Here is a 15,841-nt window from a genome sequence, read left to right as displayed (position 1 = left end):
CCCATTAACTCAGAATTCTCACTAAACATATGTTAAAAGCACTGAACTATACGAGGTATAGTTCAGTGGTTAAAAGTCATAAGATCGTTTGACTTTCAACCTTAGAGCAAATCATATATGCCTACGAGCATAAGTATATCTACTCAGCTTTTAACATACCTATTGTAAACGCTTTGACAAACGTTTTGCTTGTTCCAACAATCACGAACAAACGTCCAACAATCGGTTGGGTAAAAGAAACTTCGAAAATCCATTTTGGCCGGTGAACTTCGCAAAGGTCCAGTGGATGCCGGCGAGGTCCGAGATCCAAATCAAAATTTAGTGTATACAGGGAGGTATACTTTTAACATTAACCTCTTTAAACATTTGGCATGGCCCGAATTGGGTTGAATTTTGAAAACTATAAGCAACGTACGCGAGGATGGAAGGTGGAGAAAACGCGAGTGAAATTGGATCAAAACATGGAGAACATGATATCGAATCGTGTGATAAGATATTAAATGCTGAGAAAAGTGATGTAGCAAATGACCAAAAAATGGTGCACGATTTAGGATTAAGTAAAAACCAGTTGAAAAGGATTCACAAAAAGAACAAATGGCTAGAGCGGAGACCAGAAAAGAGGTGTGGTACTCTGAGGACAAAGTAGTCATGATAGCTATATTGATTAATTGAATCGTCGGTTTATTGTTTAGATTAAACGAACGAGCCAAGGCAAAGAAGCGGCGAGCTATTGCAAAAGCTAATAATATAGACTTGGGGCCTTCGAGAAAAGCTCTGAAAAAGTCTACGATGGCCGATAGTAGCTGCAAACTTACAGTTACCATTGATTTGTCTTTTGATGATCTTATGATAGACAAGGATATAGCTAAACTTATTAAACAAATATTGAGATGCTACACTTTAAATAGGAGAGCTTCAGCTCCAATGCAATTCTCACTAACCAGTTTCAATGGAAAGTCAAAGCAAGAAATGGCCAAGCACAATGGATATGAACATTGGGATGTATGTAGCAAACATTTGTGAGATAATACCTATGATGCTGCGCAGTTGTTGATTGATTTATGTACACTCAATTACAGGTTCAATTTTATGCAGAGTCATATTTGGCAAGATATCCAAGGGACAAGATAGTTTACCTTACAAGTGAGTCCGAAAATGTCATAGAAAACTTGGAGCCTGAGTGCATCTATGTTATAGGTGGCCTTGTTGACCATAATTCTCAAAAGGTAATGGCATTCTTAACATGAGAATCCATTTAGGATTTCTAAATTTGGATTCAAAATATGAAACAAAAGATATCATTAAACCTGTTATACAGGGACATTGTCATAATCTTGCTGTAAAAGAGGGCATAAAGCATGGTCGATTACCAATCACAAAGTTTTTGCATATGAAAGCAAGAAAAGTTCTAACGGTTGATCATGGTGGGTAGAACGAAAAATTTCAACTGCCATCCTCTCATTTTGCAGCTTGGATATTGGATGATAATCTATGATTGATATTTTCAGTATTTGAAATACTTCTTAAAGTTACCGAGGGTAAAACTTGGCAAGAAGCATTCTTGCAAGTTCTACCAGAAAGAAAAAATGCTCAACCTGTATCCAAAACTACAAATAGTGCCCTTGATAGTTTGACAGATATCAGCAAAAGTGATATAAATGAAACTATTGAGCTTGACAAACATTAAGGAAACGAAAAATTTGTCAAGGAGATGGCAATTAGAATCTTAATTAACACAGGACTATGGAATTATACAAAGACGCATTATTTATGAAAAACGGCTGTCCATAGTTTGAGGAAAAAGAGAAAATGTTGAGATAGATGTGGACTTCACGAGAGACTAAGGCAAAGTTGATGAAGATAACATTAATTCAGGTACGCAATGATTTGTTGGTTCATGTGATGGGGGAAAAAATGCTAATGAATGTCTCTGATCGTCTTACTTCTCTCAATTAACGTTGTAAGCGTATTGTATTAGGATATGTGTTTATTACTTTAAAGGAGTGAGAAACATACATAATTTCTTTTTTGCTTTAAAATTATGATTCAGCTACTTATCATGATAAGCACATACCTACGTAAATAAATAAATTTTACCTATTTATGTTTTGTAACTGCACAGGCCAAACGCAAGTTAAAATCAAAATAGTGATAACAAAACTTGGTTTGGACGGTCTGTACGATCGTCAACATATTGATAATCCATTATTTCATGATACTGTATCAAAGAGTCACACGATATTGATAAAGCTTATGATCATTAGGGTGTAGAAATCTAATTAAAACTGTAATTGAGGTTGAGCCATGTGGGTCGAAACGAAACCTATCTTGAAACGTAAAAGTTTTATGCACCTACTGGATAGTCAAACATATATAGGGCATATCTTGCATTTCATTCTGTTAAAAGTTACCGCAGACCTACTCATGAAAATCTTTTTTCTATGTGAAATAATACCAATATAAACTGAATTAGTTTTAAAAGGTGTTTATTTCATTATAGTTGTCGCAAAATATAGTCGATAGTTTCACTAATTGTAAGATACATCCTGCCAGCTTCACCAATTGGGAGTTTTAAATCTTATATCTGTATATTTTTTACATTCATATCTGATTTTCAAAATAATGTTCTTCACGTAGTCTATTTCAGACTATGAAATCTGAACTTTCAAATCAACTGATTTTGATCTATACTCGAAAATATTTGTCACAGTTCGCTCGGAGGGTAATTATTTTTCAAAGCTAATCTCAGATTTGAAATGAAAATCGCGATCACAAAAACTTATTAACCCAATCTATTATTCAATATCATAGCGATTTCTGTCACAAAGAAGCATGATCTGGACCTAAAACCTGATTGCTGTTTACATAATTATAATTATATCAAAATTATTATATCTATTTGTTCAAAATCTAGCTCCACTTGTCCAATAATAATCACACCATTTTCATATTGCCAAGATACGGTTACCCTATTCCAACAAAGGTATGCGGTCGCACTTTTTTTTTTGACAAACAAATTAATTTCATAATTGTATCACGTAATAATACGTGATTATGAGAATCAAATATTTTGTGCCAAGTAAATTTCTGTTCATCTTTATTGACTACTCACTATAATTATTATCATTATTGAAATAAAACGCAGTGCTAATTTTTTTCACAGCCAAATAACGAAAATGGTGTAATTTATTTAGATGCGTGACGTTTATCATGATATATATATTACATAAAACTTGTAAATGTCAAACCTTTAAGCGTTCTTGACATTTGCTACTTCGTGAGTGTCAATTATTTCAAAGTCGCTGTCACTGTCATCGCTGCGCTGAGATATTTTCTGTGGTTCAAGTTCAGCTTCTTCCTCAGATGATGAACCTCTCTCGAAATGACCGCTCTGGAACTTAATCCCATCTACCTCCACATCCTCCGTACTCAATTCCAGTTCGGACAATTCTAGGCCATCTGTGCTACCATCTTCATGAGAAGGCATTCTTAGACCGACCAGTTCTTCGTCATTTAGAGGATCTGTGAGTTTAAATTGAAGTATGAGCTATACTAGGAGTGTTAATATTGATAGAAAATTTGTACCTCTTATCTGTAAATAGATATTGGGATTTTTTGTAAAATATATGCCATTGCCTTGACAAATTCGTTCTATGCAAAATATGAGCCCATTTTCTCACTACCACGTACTTCACTATCCTTTTGCTAAAAGTGGAAAAATTCCTACTTGCCTTGATCTACTGTTTTTATCATGAAAGAGAAAAATTAATACCAATATTGTTTTCCGCTGACAAACTGGTCGGCGTAAGGCTATGATCTCCGCTTTCTCCTGCTCGCTTTAGCACTTGTAAGTTATCTTCAGTAACAGCAGGCAAAAATTCTTCTATCTCACTGTCCCATTCTATTAAGAGGTATGAGATTTCAATTTAATGTTGGTTTTGCACTTGGGAAAAATAACAACGAATACTCGTCCAAATCTCTTCTCATTTTATAGAAGCGATTAGGATTATGTGCACCCATGCAAAGAAACTATTTACCTTTGGAGTTCAGAACTCTGCATGGTATATGCAACAGTAATCCAGGTCCAACCAATATGCTCATGAAAATTGTATACGCCAGAAATGTTCCTGAGATGGTTCGACCCGTAAGCCATAGACCCAATGAAACTGCGCAAATAGAAGCGCAGAACTGGGGGCATTAAAAAACGTTATTATTTGATTCATGTTTTATTAGTTCTCATACCAAAAAAACTTCTGATGCAATCAATTGGTTTTACGAACTACCTTATTATAATTCAAGCTATAAAATATAGGTAGATATAAAAAATACAGCACAGTATGTTATTCAATAGCAGCTCACCACTCCTGGTTGTTGTTTGCGCAATTGTTTAAGGCTCTGTACACCAGATTTTAGTTGATGAACAATTTTGTTTAGCTGTTCTGATTTGACTTGTGATCTGTAATCGAATGTTGGACATAATCAAATCAACTAACTCATTACACTTGGACTACCTACTGTTAATGTCCAATGTCTTTGATTCTGGGTCATCGAACAAAACAATGATTCTATAACTCTTCACTGTTACGTAATTTCATGATGAAGAATTGACGAATCTTCTGACATTTCTGAATATGCTATCTAAATCTTTTATCAAAGAACTTACATTGTTGTACTAGGTGGTTTGTTATCCTTTTGGGCTTGTGCCTCCAGGGTGCTGTAGCAGAGGACCACGACAAGCGCAGCACTGCTGGCTGCCGCAAAACCGCGAACCTCCAATACAATAATTCCCCTGTGAATGGGTGAGTATGAAGAAATTCAAATTATCTTTAAAATGTCAGCATTCGTTAAACCTGTGTGGGATATTTATACAGTAAAAAAAAAAAAAAAAGTCAATGACTTCAATGGACTAAACTTTTAGTAAAATGGCATGAATCAGAATGTTAACTATTTCTTGGTTTCATTTAGATAGATAGATTTCACTGAAAAACTAGCGATAAGATCTCAGCTATCTTTGAACATCATATCCTGTAGGATGTATGTCAACTTTATATCATTTATGATATAACATTTGCTCGAGCAGAATCGTATATGATCCCATTTCCATATCAGAGGAAAATAACTGATTGTACAGTCATTCACGGCCAAGAGATATATAATACATGACATCTCTGTCATTATTTGTATACTTATAATCACAGCATATAATCGAGTTAAACCTTTTGATATCAGTAAAGCTCTGAACAGCTGATGATTGACACACTTAAAATGGAAATAAAAAAATTGTTTTTCTCATGAGCAATGAACTCATGCTTAATTTTTTCAATGTTATTTCTTTGTAACAGCACAGAAACCAAATCAAGTTTTTATCAACAGCTGTTTGTAATTCAATTTATGTCTCGCTGTATTCAATTAACTGACTGGCAAGAAAGTTTTAGCAGATTATATGAATTTTAACCCATTTTTTCTATCTCAATGCTTGGTAATTTTGCTTTACATTCAAAAGAGGCCTTAAAGAATATAGAACGTGTTCATTAGGCAGATTAGAAGGAGGATCCCCTGTCACCTTGAGTTTTGATTAGATTTTACCAGAGTATACTAGCGTTAATCCTTGAACACATGAATTGGCACTTTCTATTGATACGCCTACGATAATCGTGTGAATAATACATGAGATAGATTTAAAACAAATATAGATAGATGGGACGTGCGTAGTTGTTTAAAACTCACCAAAACAACAAATTGAAGACGATTACGACAGAGATACTGTTGACCGAATTCTCCCATAGCAAAACACTCTCCAGAATTGTTAAAAATTTATTCGATGTCTTGAATTGCATATCGTCGTCACATTTTACGTCTCCTGTATTATTTTCGGACGATGAATTTCTGTCGAGATTTTCGGGGACATTTTGCTCCTTCCCCTTTAACAATCTCCAACGAAAATAATAAGCAATGTTGGTTAATTTATCCATGTCTTTTATTAGACCACTGCTCCCTATACTATCGATCAGTATTAGTTATTGTTTTTAAAGAGCATGGCAGTTCAAAGAATTGTACCGTAGTATTATTTTTAGCGCGTGACAACGAAATTTTTGCGACAGTCACCAGCAGTCAGCAGCACACACCCCCACTTTGTTGTGGTCTCGTTCTGTATTCTGTTCTCTGCGTCTCTTTTCTACCTTCGATCTACTACGAGCTTGAAATTATCTCCCTTTTCTATTTTGCTCTTTGACGTGTGTCTTTGTTAAGAAATGAGAGAGATGGAAAAAAAGTAAAACGATGATTGAAACTGCGTGAATCTCTTATCCCTACAACCAAACGCGTAGTAGAATCCTTGCAATCTTGACAACTATACGTTCGATTGGAGTATGTTTTTGCACTGGTTCTCTGAAAATTGCGATGTTTGCCTACAACCGAACAGCGACTAATGTTGGGAACCATGTGGTTCACCCCCACTATCTTCACCTTCCTATCTCTCTCCATCTCTAAGCCATGCTATTCCATTCCCTATGCTTTCAGCTCTCTTGGTTTCTCGGATGCATTCCTGTTCTTCCTTCCTCGTTCTAGGCTGTTCGACTGGAATGAGGCGCATTAACAATATGTCTATATCTTCTTTTGAATTATATAAACCTCATTTATCCTATTCTCCTCTGTTGAATGTCTACTTTTATCCCGACTCATGTCAGGCATGTATACCTTAGAACGAAGCATTGCGATACGGCGACCCGTATGCAGAAAATTACGCATCGTATGATACGCAAATAGCTTGGCGCAGCTCCTGAATATGCCAGCCATACTTTTCTCTTATTCAGCACTTTCATTCAACGTTTCATTGAATTTTGTCTAGTCATAGGCGTTACTTTGTCCGCACAGGGTGTCTACGAGTACTATTCTGCTCATGCGTCCCGCGCTCACTGAGCATGTCGATTGTCGCCGGTGTTTCCTTTCGACAGGTCGAAACAGCTGTCGAATGTCGCTAGCTGTCTATCGAATTCCAATACAAGGTTGTGTGGTTGACAGTCGATGTAACCTCAAAAATATTATTCAAAAATAACAGTTAAAAACGTCAGTCTCCATCTCTTTGGGATTAATATTCTTCATACAGGGAAGAAATGGTAGATTTCTATTTACTTATTGGTACAAATTTTGTAGTACATGTAATTTAATGTTCTACATTTATTCCACAGTTATTCTACTCGTTTTTCAAATCGCTTGTCGGCAAAGACGTTGTGGTGGAGTTGAAGAATGATTTGAGGTAATTTTGATGCTTCAATAAACAAATACAGGGATAGTAAAAAAATGGCAAGACGCAAATGATCAGTATAGACCCAATCTATGGTCATTGATCCAAATGTAAAATGTAGATCACTGTATTACTTGCCAATTTTCATTTGATATCGATGTTCTCTTAATAGTATATGCGGGACCCTTCACTCCGTGGATCAGTATCTGAATATCAAACTCACAGACATCAGTGTAACGGATCCAGACAAATATCCTCATATGGTTGGTATTGGTTTTTAATCTATAGGCAACATGTAATCCGTTGAGCAATCGTCTCCTAATTTAATGAAACTGAAGCTTGACAGGATAACTGAAAGTAGTGTATGAAAATAACCATCTATCTGTGTTTCATTCTCACATCGATTTTTGAGAGATGACAATTCATGAAGGCATTCCATGATTTAACTACGATCAGGTTCAATCAATAATTGAATATTAAATTACCTCTTTCAGTTGTCAGTAAAGAACTGTTTCATCCGTGGTTCAGTTGTGAGGTATGTTCAGCTTCCTGGAGATGAAGTTGACACACAGTTGCTGCAAGATGCTGCACGGAAGGAAGCAGCTGTTCAAACTCGATAACAATGCAGTGACTGAATTAAGGACAATGTGCATCACACGCAATGATCCAGTGATGTTTGAAGTACATAATGTCGATTTCAGTTTTCCCACGATGAATTGATTGCAGAGGTTTAATTTATTCTAGTGTAAGCTCTGAATAGGAGTTCATTACGCTTTAATTGATGAACAATTACGCCCTGTATTTTTTCGAAATATAAACAATAGGGTAAGACATAATTGTAAGAGTCCACAATAAAGATTATTTTGTACAAATTATTAATGATCCCAGAAAGACATTTTACTACTTTCCTCTGCACATAGTAGTGCGAATTCGGGAACCAACAATAAGTTCAGTATCAACTGGCTATTTTTACGTCACGTTATTTGAAAATTATTCGGTCACTGGTCAGTATAATCCCAGGCAGAAGAGAAATCAGATCAGCAGACAGGTGATTTTTAGTTAGGTTGATTTTTAGTAGACAGATTTCGGTTTGATAACGTTTTATTATTATAATATATTGAAGGACACTCATATTTTTACACTTAATTCTAAATATCCCTATATTTCTCTTTGGTAGCGCTCTTAGGACAACCAATTCAGGCGACTCGCGTTACAATGATCTATTTTCAGTGGCTGAAAAAAAGGTCGCGACGTAAGGCTTATGTTTATTTGGGTTTTTGTAACAGTGTGAAGTTCAGTACACATGACCTTCCATAACATTTACGAATCAAATCAAAATAGAACTTGAATGATCGCGAAACGAGACTCCGCATTCTATTCTGTACGCACGTTATTGATTGGTATATTTATCAGTGTACTCATGCAAACGGAGTTCTAAAAACTCGAAAGAGTCTTACAACTTCATTTCGTTATTCTCTTTGAGGCTCGACTCTTTACGCATGTTCACCACTGAAATAATTTGTCTGCATCATAAAAAGTTTGTCAATTGGGTTGTGCATTGCGGCATGTAAGCTTTGCGAAAGTGTTGGTGCCTCGTGGGGTGGTGGCCCATGATGGGGGTGCGGCCCACCGGGGTGACTTCCATCCGGGCCTCCATTATCTCCATCGCCGATATCGAAACCGGCCTCGGTACCGTCCAGGGAAAGATCACTGCTGCAGAAACTCTCCCCAGAATGTCCCGGGTAAGCGTCTGCAAAAAAATGTACTATAAGAGAATTGTGGAGATTTTAATGTGCATTAGAAACATGAGTATATCCTCCCCTTTCTGCGTTAAGTACGTAATTGCAAACATTCAATTTTATAGAAAACGAGAAAAACATTTTACCGCGAAAATCGTAGAACTGAAAACCAATGGAATTATGATAGCTAATATTAATTTATTAATTTATTCAGAAGCTGCCAGTAATCAGAAGCATGGAAAATTTGAAAAATCGACAAAACTTTACAGTAGACGCTTGGTTTTTGTACATACTGCATGCAATCTATGTAGATTAGGGTGCTTTTTTTGCGACTTTTTTTTCAAGTCCCCACCTGAAATTTGGTTTAATACATCGCAAAAGAATCTGCCTGCAAGTTTCAGCCCTTAATATTAAGTTTAAGTACTTTCCCACCGGGTGGAAAGATTTTCCATTTGAAATACACGTGAATTGAATTGCATTTTTTTCAAACTCCTATAACTTTGCGGCATTTTATGATATCATATTGGTTTTGGTCTTAATTGATGCAGAATTGAACGATGTTCAAAAGTGTATGAGACCACAAAAGTGCAACCTAGACTGGTGAGATGATACGAGTCAGTAAAGTTGATTTTCAGCCAAAATTTTCACCCGAACAGAGTTATAGGAGTTTGAAAAAAAAGCAATTCAATTCACGTGTATTTCAAATGGAAAATTTTTCCACCCTGGGGGAATGTACTTAAACTTAATATTAAGGGCTGAAACTTGCAGGAAAATCCTTTTGCGATGTATTGAAATTTCAAGTGGAGACCGAAAAAAAGAATAGTTGGAAAATAAAAGCACCCTAATCTGGATACGAGAGGAATGATGAGTCTTTTAAAAAAATTCTGTTTGCGATATTGATCTTTGGGATTGGGTTTTGCATTACACAAGCACTTTACAGGATTTCTAGCGAATCATCTCAATTTTTTAAAAAATGTGGGTACCAGGTTGACGTAGAAAGGGGACGATATGTTTTATAGGCAAACAAGGGCAAAATTGTATTGACGCAATATTAGACAGCTAATTGCAGATCTGTTGAGGATACAGAAACTGACGCAGGAGGAGGAGAAGGTAAGAAGATGTGAAACTACTGTAACTGGAATTGAAGAATAAATAACTCAATTAATTTTGTCCAGGGGATGAAAGCGAAAGACGTCTTACGTTAAATTTAAAATGGGGGCGTTTTGGGGCGATTGGTTGCATCCGCGAATCGGTGAAGTTGACAACTTACCGTCGGGTGAGTAAGGGTTGTTGGGGTTGAGCGGCTGCGTGGCTGAAGGGAAGCTAGAGGAATCCCCGTCACGCATGCTCAGCGCGTTCAAGTAATGACCTGTGAACGAGACGGGAGAGAAAGGTGACAATCCGACGAACCCATAGTAACATTAAAGGGAAAAGAGAGACGTGATTATGCTCTTTCTGTCTCTTTTCCTTCAGGAGGAAAACCTTCGCCTGGTACTCATATAAAACTGACGTCAGGATCAGGGGTCAGGGGTGGGAAATCTTGCCTGAAGGGGGGTCGTATTTAGAAGATCTCGCTGGCTCGTCTTCTCGGGAATTTAGTAGCCGTCACCCCCGAGACACATGCCTTGCAATATCCGTTTGCTTGCTCGAGATTTACGTTTTCGACTGTCACGTAAGGGAGTATAAAGAATGAAAATGGGTAGGGAAAATACGGAAAAAACAGAGAATGAGAGAACGATGGAAAAATATATGAGAAAGGAGCGAAAAGCAAAATAAAAAACTTCTCTTTCGATCCTAACGGGCGCGCGACGCTATTAGATTTTACCTTTCGTATGTTTGTTAGGGAGTCTATGTTTGTTGCTGGCGGTTCGGGAATCGATCTGTGACTTGCCACAGAGACTCCGAGTCGCAGGGATGGTAACAAAAGTTGAACGACCGACTGCAAGGGTTTTCGCGATGTCGCAGATAAGCTGCTTTTTGGATACGGGGTCAAAAAACAAATAAGGAAGTTCTAATGTTCCAAAAAGTTTGCTCCATGATAATTTCAACTCACTGTGATCACTGTGAGGGCTTTCTCCGGTTCTTTCCTCTTTCGATTCTTTTTCTGCGCCTGGTTCTGTTTTTGCCTTCCTCTGAAGTTTCTTCATTTTCGCTCTCTGATTTTGGAACCATACTTGCACCACCCGTACGCTGAGTCCGGTGTCTTTTGCGAGAGCTTCGCGTACTTTTCGACAAGGTTTTGGTGAAACTTCAAAAGAAGCTTTGAACTGTCGTCTCTGTGCCGACGTCAGGATAGTCCTCGGTCTCTTGGGACCTCGACGACCGTCTCTGGGACGATTTTCATCCAAGAGGTCGTCATCTGAAAAATTAAATCCCGGTTCCAACTGATCGTGCAAAAAAAAATGAGGCGTCTGCGAATTTTTCTTCACAAGCTTACCGTGAGGACTGTTGAGGTAATGTTCATGGTCGAAATCCCTCTTGCAGATGGGCTGTCCCTGTCTTAAAATAAATTGTGCTCCTCGAGGTAAATTTTGTCCGCACATACAGCAAGCGAAGCATTCAACGTGAAAAAAGAATCCAGGAACTCTCATTACGAGATCCGAGCACCGAATTTTTTCCATGCATCTACCGCATTTCACTGCAAATATCCTCTCGTAGTCGACTCTGCAGTAAAGCTTGTGATCACGAGTGAAACAGGTGTGGACTAACGGGGAGGCGCATACCGCGCACGAAAGACAATCTTCGTGGTAGCTCTTCTCGCCAACCCGCATAACGTATCGGTCAGCGATTCCTCGACCGCAGGCCGCGCAAATCGCCTCCAGAAGACCAGCTTCCGTTTTCACAGACACTGGAGGCTCTGAAATAACAGAACGAGAATGATCGAATAATTGTTAAAGAACGTTATCGAGATATGAAAATAGAAGGAGAAGGAAGAACAGTATTTTCTTCAATGGTAAAATTCTTTTAAAGATTTTGCGGAGGCTTCTGCAAATCCATGCAGTTATTACAACCACTGCCGAATTTTCGTTGGCAGTGCACTTCGTGGACTATTAATTTTAGTTTTTATTTTTCGGTATCATAAAAAAAAGTATAAAGTAAAGAGCGCGGTGCTCGAATAGCTCGGCAGGAGTCTTCACCGCTTAAAGCGATCAAAAGATCGACATCTGTTGCGGCGCTCTGCAGAGTTGAGCCACGGGAAAGAATTCGAGTATTTGAGGAGAGATACGTCATTCAAACGCCACTTCGAGTGCTAATAAAGGCACTCTGCACATAACTTTCTATATGGATCGCTGTGCAAATATATACGTATGATGTACATATACTACATACGAGTACAGATACACATAGGCGCACGAGCATTATATCCTCCTGGATGTACCTGCAGCAGGCCGGTGCCTACATCCCTAATTGCACCTTCAATTCTAATAACCAGCTGGCTACTATTTTTTTATCTAGGAATTGAATCGTGAAAATTATATTTCAGTTCAAATAACAGGTGAGTTTCTTCATCGGAAATTAATAAGAGCGGCCACGCATCATGAAAATTGCTGTAAGGAAACCTGAATGCCAGAGACCTGAGACTTAATTGTATGGAATTGAAAATTTGCGATCGCTGTCCATACCTGAATTGTTGTTGTTCATTTGTTGAGGAAAAGGCATCGGTGGAGTCTGTAGTAAAGGTTGCCCCGGTTCCCCTGGATGATTATTGGGACCAGGTGCCGACGGATAAAATTCCAACATCTTCGAAATTTGGCGAGATTTCGTAATTTGGGAAAGTCACTCTTTTATGTCTCTTCAAATCCACTTGTTAAACGATAGAGTTTATTATTTGAACGGGTCTTATGACAACAGCTATTATAAGGCGTGATATCTCTCGGATCAAATTGCGTCAATCAATCGATGGATATCCTCTGTGTCCTTATTCTTAAATCGACCAGGTACTGACTTCGACACTATCTTAACAGGATCTTCGTAAAAAAAAAATTGTCGACTATATTTCGCACATTGAATGTAACAAACAGTTACGAGTATTAAATGAGTTTCGATTCAAGTAACCGATTACTTCAATTCGGTTCCTTTTTCTTATCATACATCACTTTGATGAAACCAGTAGAAAATGCACATCGTAATACGTATAGTAATCATCCTCTGTAAGTGTAGTTCACTCCTTCAGTTGATTTTCAACTTTGAATAAACCGATTTAGTGTAATACGTCGGGATCGTCGCACGTGGTGCAATGGTCGATAACTTGAACTTGGTAAATTTTTGTTATTTTATTTTGAACTTTCAATTGACTTCCCAATACCGCGGTTCACCGATTTCCCTTAAACTTGGCAATCGAAACGCGCGCGTGATCGCGATTTTTTTATATAATCTCCACGACCTTATCCGTCGGGTTAGAGTTCGACGCGTCCGTCGCGTGGTGACTTCGCTGCGCGGTGACAATTTTTTGACAGACGGGAGCATGTGCGTCCTGCGTCTGCCGGACACGAAAATCATCCCCAACCCCCGAGTAACTTTGTAGGTAGGCGTAGCCCGATCCAAAGCTCAAAGGTTCCACGCTCATTGGTCCTCCGGAGGGACTGCCTCCTAGTTTATTCGGACGGGGGTGGAATCCCGGGGTTCTCAACCCCAGTGTTGAAATACGGATCAATATATTCCGCGAATCTCCTTCTGCATCGCCGACACGAACACCGTCGCCAACTCAACGTACACAGACACGACTCACGAATTCGTTTCGCTGTCAAAGTGTATAGTTAGAATTGGGACTCGGCAAATTCTGGTATACAGATTACTGTCACGTACGTCAAATAATTTACATCCAACAGCTCCAACGATCAGAATTTATACCGAGCACCTCGTCTCGTACGTCGCGTCATCACGTCGGAAATAAAAGGCCCGATGGCTTTGACGAACGGAAGCACAGACTTCGATGAAAATAAACGTAATATGCAGCCGATCTGGAAAAGCTCGTCGATCTCAATCATGCACACGTTGCAACTCTACTGGATTAATTCACCGAAAAGTTAGACTCGATTTTCACTGGAATCTTGGAGAAAAAAATATCGCTAACTTTTCGCTGCCTGCAGATGATTCGAAAAAGTCTGACGAAATTTAAGGACGCGCGATAAGTAACTCCCCTGGCAAATTTCGCGTTGTTTCTTCACCGTTAAATAATGTTCTCCGTCAGTTTGGTATGTGCGTACAGAGCAACCATCGTAGGGCTAAATGGCCCTGTATATTGGGTACGAATAGCTGAGGGATGATGGTGCCAAATTAACGATGTACGCAGACATTAAAAGTGTAGAGCTAACCAGGCGTATCCTGGGCGCAGAATCTATCTTGGTCCTTTTTGCAGGCGCATCTCCCTGCACTACATGATGTGTGTAGAGGAACCGTGAAGCAAAGCACGTGCATTCGTGCCCCCCCCCTGAATAGTATTTTATGTATACATACGTAAGTATGAGTACACCTACCATGTATAAGGTATACCTACTTGCGTAGTTTGTCGGCTATGCCTATAGTTTCAGAGCGGGGGCCACGCAACCCCCACGTACAGAAGGCGAACGGTGTACGGAGTGTAAGCGTACGTATAGCGTCAGCAGAGCTGTAGGTCATTGCCAAAGTTTCATGCCCAACTAGCCGTGTCATTGAGGGAGCAAGTAAATGGGAATGGGGTTTTGTTTGGTAAACACAACGGAGACTGCAGTAAGGAGGACTCGTACAATGAGAGAGGAGTACGATTTGCCGCGCCAGTCGCTGCCCTCGCTGCAACGCAACGAGAGATACGCGCGTACACGTTCATGCGTGCCATGCATTATTCGATTCATTTTGTATTCACCTATCGCCACCGCTCCTATTTTTCCATCCCTTGGAGGAGCAGCAGCGTAGCAGAAGCAGTTTCTCTCCGATGATCACTCGCACGCTCAACGATTTTTCAAGTGCGGTCTCTTCTCTATACCACACCGTCGCATTTCAGCTCGGTAATTTTTCAAAGCGGAAAAGGGTTCGTCGAAGGTAGAAGGGGATAGAGGAAAATAGAAAATAGTTCGGACTCGAGTGTATACGGGAATGTCATGTGTTACAGGCTGTGTAATTTCTACATTTTACTAGCGATCTTCACGAACAACGTTTCGAACGATTCGAAGAACGTGCGACGGGGTGAATTCGGATCATGTATCGTTCGTGTTTGTTTATTCATATTGGAGTAACGTGGCGATTGCGACGGCGGTCGCAGCGACAGAATAGAAATAAAATCGCTGGATATCGGCAACGAGAACGAGAGATTTCACTCTAAATTTCGAGTGTCGTCTCGTCAATGAACTGAGCATATATATACATATAGATATTTTTCAGTTCGAGGGTGGGTCAACAGCACCCTTCTCTCCTCTACAAATAGCCGGTTTCGGCCAAAACTTCCACTATAAATCCCGGACGTTTAGGGCAATTATATAATTATCGGATTAAGGAACGCGTAAAAAAGCGCCCCCGATCTGTATCTCACCCTCGTCCGACCCCTGGAAAATATACGTACCACGATCTCGGTGAAAACACCGGCTTTTGTACGGGAGCGAGATCGTGACGGACGGATCTGTCGCGTCGGTACAGTGTGTATAGACGTGTTCTGCATTCGGTGGACGTATAAAATATGGTTCGATGCAGGTGCACGCGGTATAGCCGAGGGTGCAGCGCGGAGCTCTTCCCCGATATCACGAATGTACGTGACGCTGATTTTGTCCGTGTAATTATATGCCGCACGTATAACGGTGGGTACATACTGTAGGGCATTAAATGGTCGGTGGCGAGCGAAAGGCAGCACCCCTGGTTATACCCTTTGGTCACAGTTCGGGATATGGGG

The 15,841-nt window shown here is 39.3% G+C and overlaps 4 protein-coding genes across 5 annotated transcripts; 2 read left to right on the top strand and 2 right to left on the bottom strand.

Moving 5' to 3' along the window:
• Nucleotides 1–49: 49 nt before the first annotated feature.
• Nucleotides 50–3,645, top strand: LOC105693625 (tRNA methyltransferase 10 homolog A). Its single transcript, XM_012413675.4, has 6 exons — nucleotides 50–621; nucleotides 693–1,002; nucleotides 1,080–1,226; nucleotides 1,319–1,424; nucleotides 1,509–1,875; nucleotides 3,364–3,645. The coding sequence occupies exons 1-5, from the start codon at nucleotides 422–424 to the stop codon at nucleotides 1,685–1,687; spliced, it is 942 nt and encodes a 313-aa protein (XP_012269098.2). The 5' UTR covers nucleotides 50–421; the 3' UTR covers nucleotides 1,688–1,875; nucleotides 3,364–3,645.
• On the bottom strand, nucleotides 1,970–6,377 carry LOC105693623. The gene is made up of 6 exons (XM_012413673.4): nucleotides 5,728–6,377; nucleotides 4,664–4,789; nucleotides 4,360–4,456; nucleotides 4,038–4,188; nucleotides 3,773–3,901; nucleotides 1,970–3,522 (listed from the first exon to the last, which is right to left on the bottom strand). The coding sequence occupies exons 1-6, from the start codon at nucleotides 5,970–5,972 to the stop codon at nucleotides 3,251–3,253; spliced, it is 1,020 nt and encodes a 339-aa protein (XP_012269096.2). The 5' UTR covers nucleotides 5,973–6,377; the 3' UTR covers nucleotides 1,970–3,250.
• Nucleotides 6,378–6,598: 221 nt separating this feature from the next.
• On the top strand, nucleotides 6,599–8,118 carry LOC105693601 (U6 snRNA-associated Sm-like protein LSm2). Its single transcript, XM_012413633.4, has 4 exons — nucleotides 6,599–7,115; nucleotides 7,188–7,255; nucleotides 7,416–7,506; nucleotides 7,738–8,118. Exons 1-4 carry the CDS (start codon nucleotides 7,113–7,115, stop codon nucleotides 7,861–7,863), a joined length of 288 nt encoding a protein of 95 aa, XP_012269056.1. The 5' UTR covers nucleotides 6,599–7,112; the 3' UTR covers nucleotides 7,864–8,118.
• A 216-nt stretch (nucleotides 8,119–8,334) lies between these two features.
• Nucleotides 8,335–13,440, bottom strand: LOC105693605 (LIM homeobox transcription factor 1-beta). Of its 2 annotated transcripts, XM_012413638.2 has the most exons (5): nucleotides 12,606–13,440; nucleotides 11,420–11,839; nucleotides 11,036–11,341; nucleotides 10,253–10,351; nucleotides 8,335–8,993 (listed from the first exon to the last, which is right to left on the bottom strand). In XM_012413638.2, the coding sequence occupies exons 1-5, from the start codon at nucleotides 12,721–12,723 to the stop codon at nucleotides 8,737–8,739; spliced, it is 1,200 nt and encodes a 399-aa protein (XP_012269061.1). In that variant the 5' UTR covers nucleotides 12,724–13,440; the 3' UTR covers nucleotides 8,335–8,736. The 2 variants fall into 2 exon arrangements, with proteins under 2 accessions (XP_012269061.1, XP_048510721.1); XM_048654764.1 differs by lacking the exon at nucleotides 10,253–10,351.
• Nucleotides 13,441–15,841: the final 2,401 nt, after the last annotated feature.

This window comes from Athalia rosae, chromosome 4 (genome assembly GCF_917208135.1).
Source record: "Athalia rosae chromosome 4, iyAthRosa1.1, whole genome shotgun sequence".
In the NCBI taxonomy this organism is placed as follows: domain Eukaryota; kingdom Metazoa; phylum Arthropoda; class Insecta; order Hymenoptera; family Athaliidae; genus Athalia; species Athalia rosae.
Note: the sequence above shows the minus strand (reverse complement) of the source record. Positions and strands in the feature narration are given on the sequence as shown.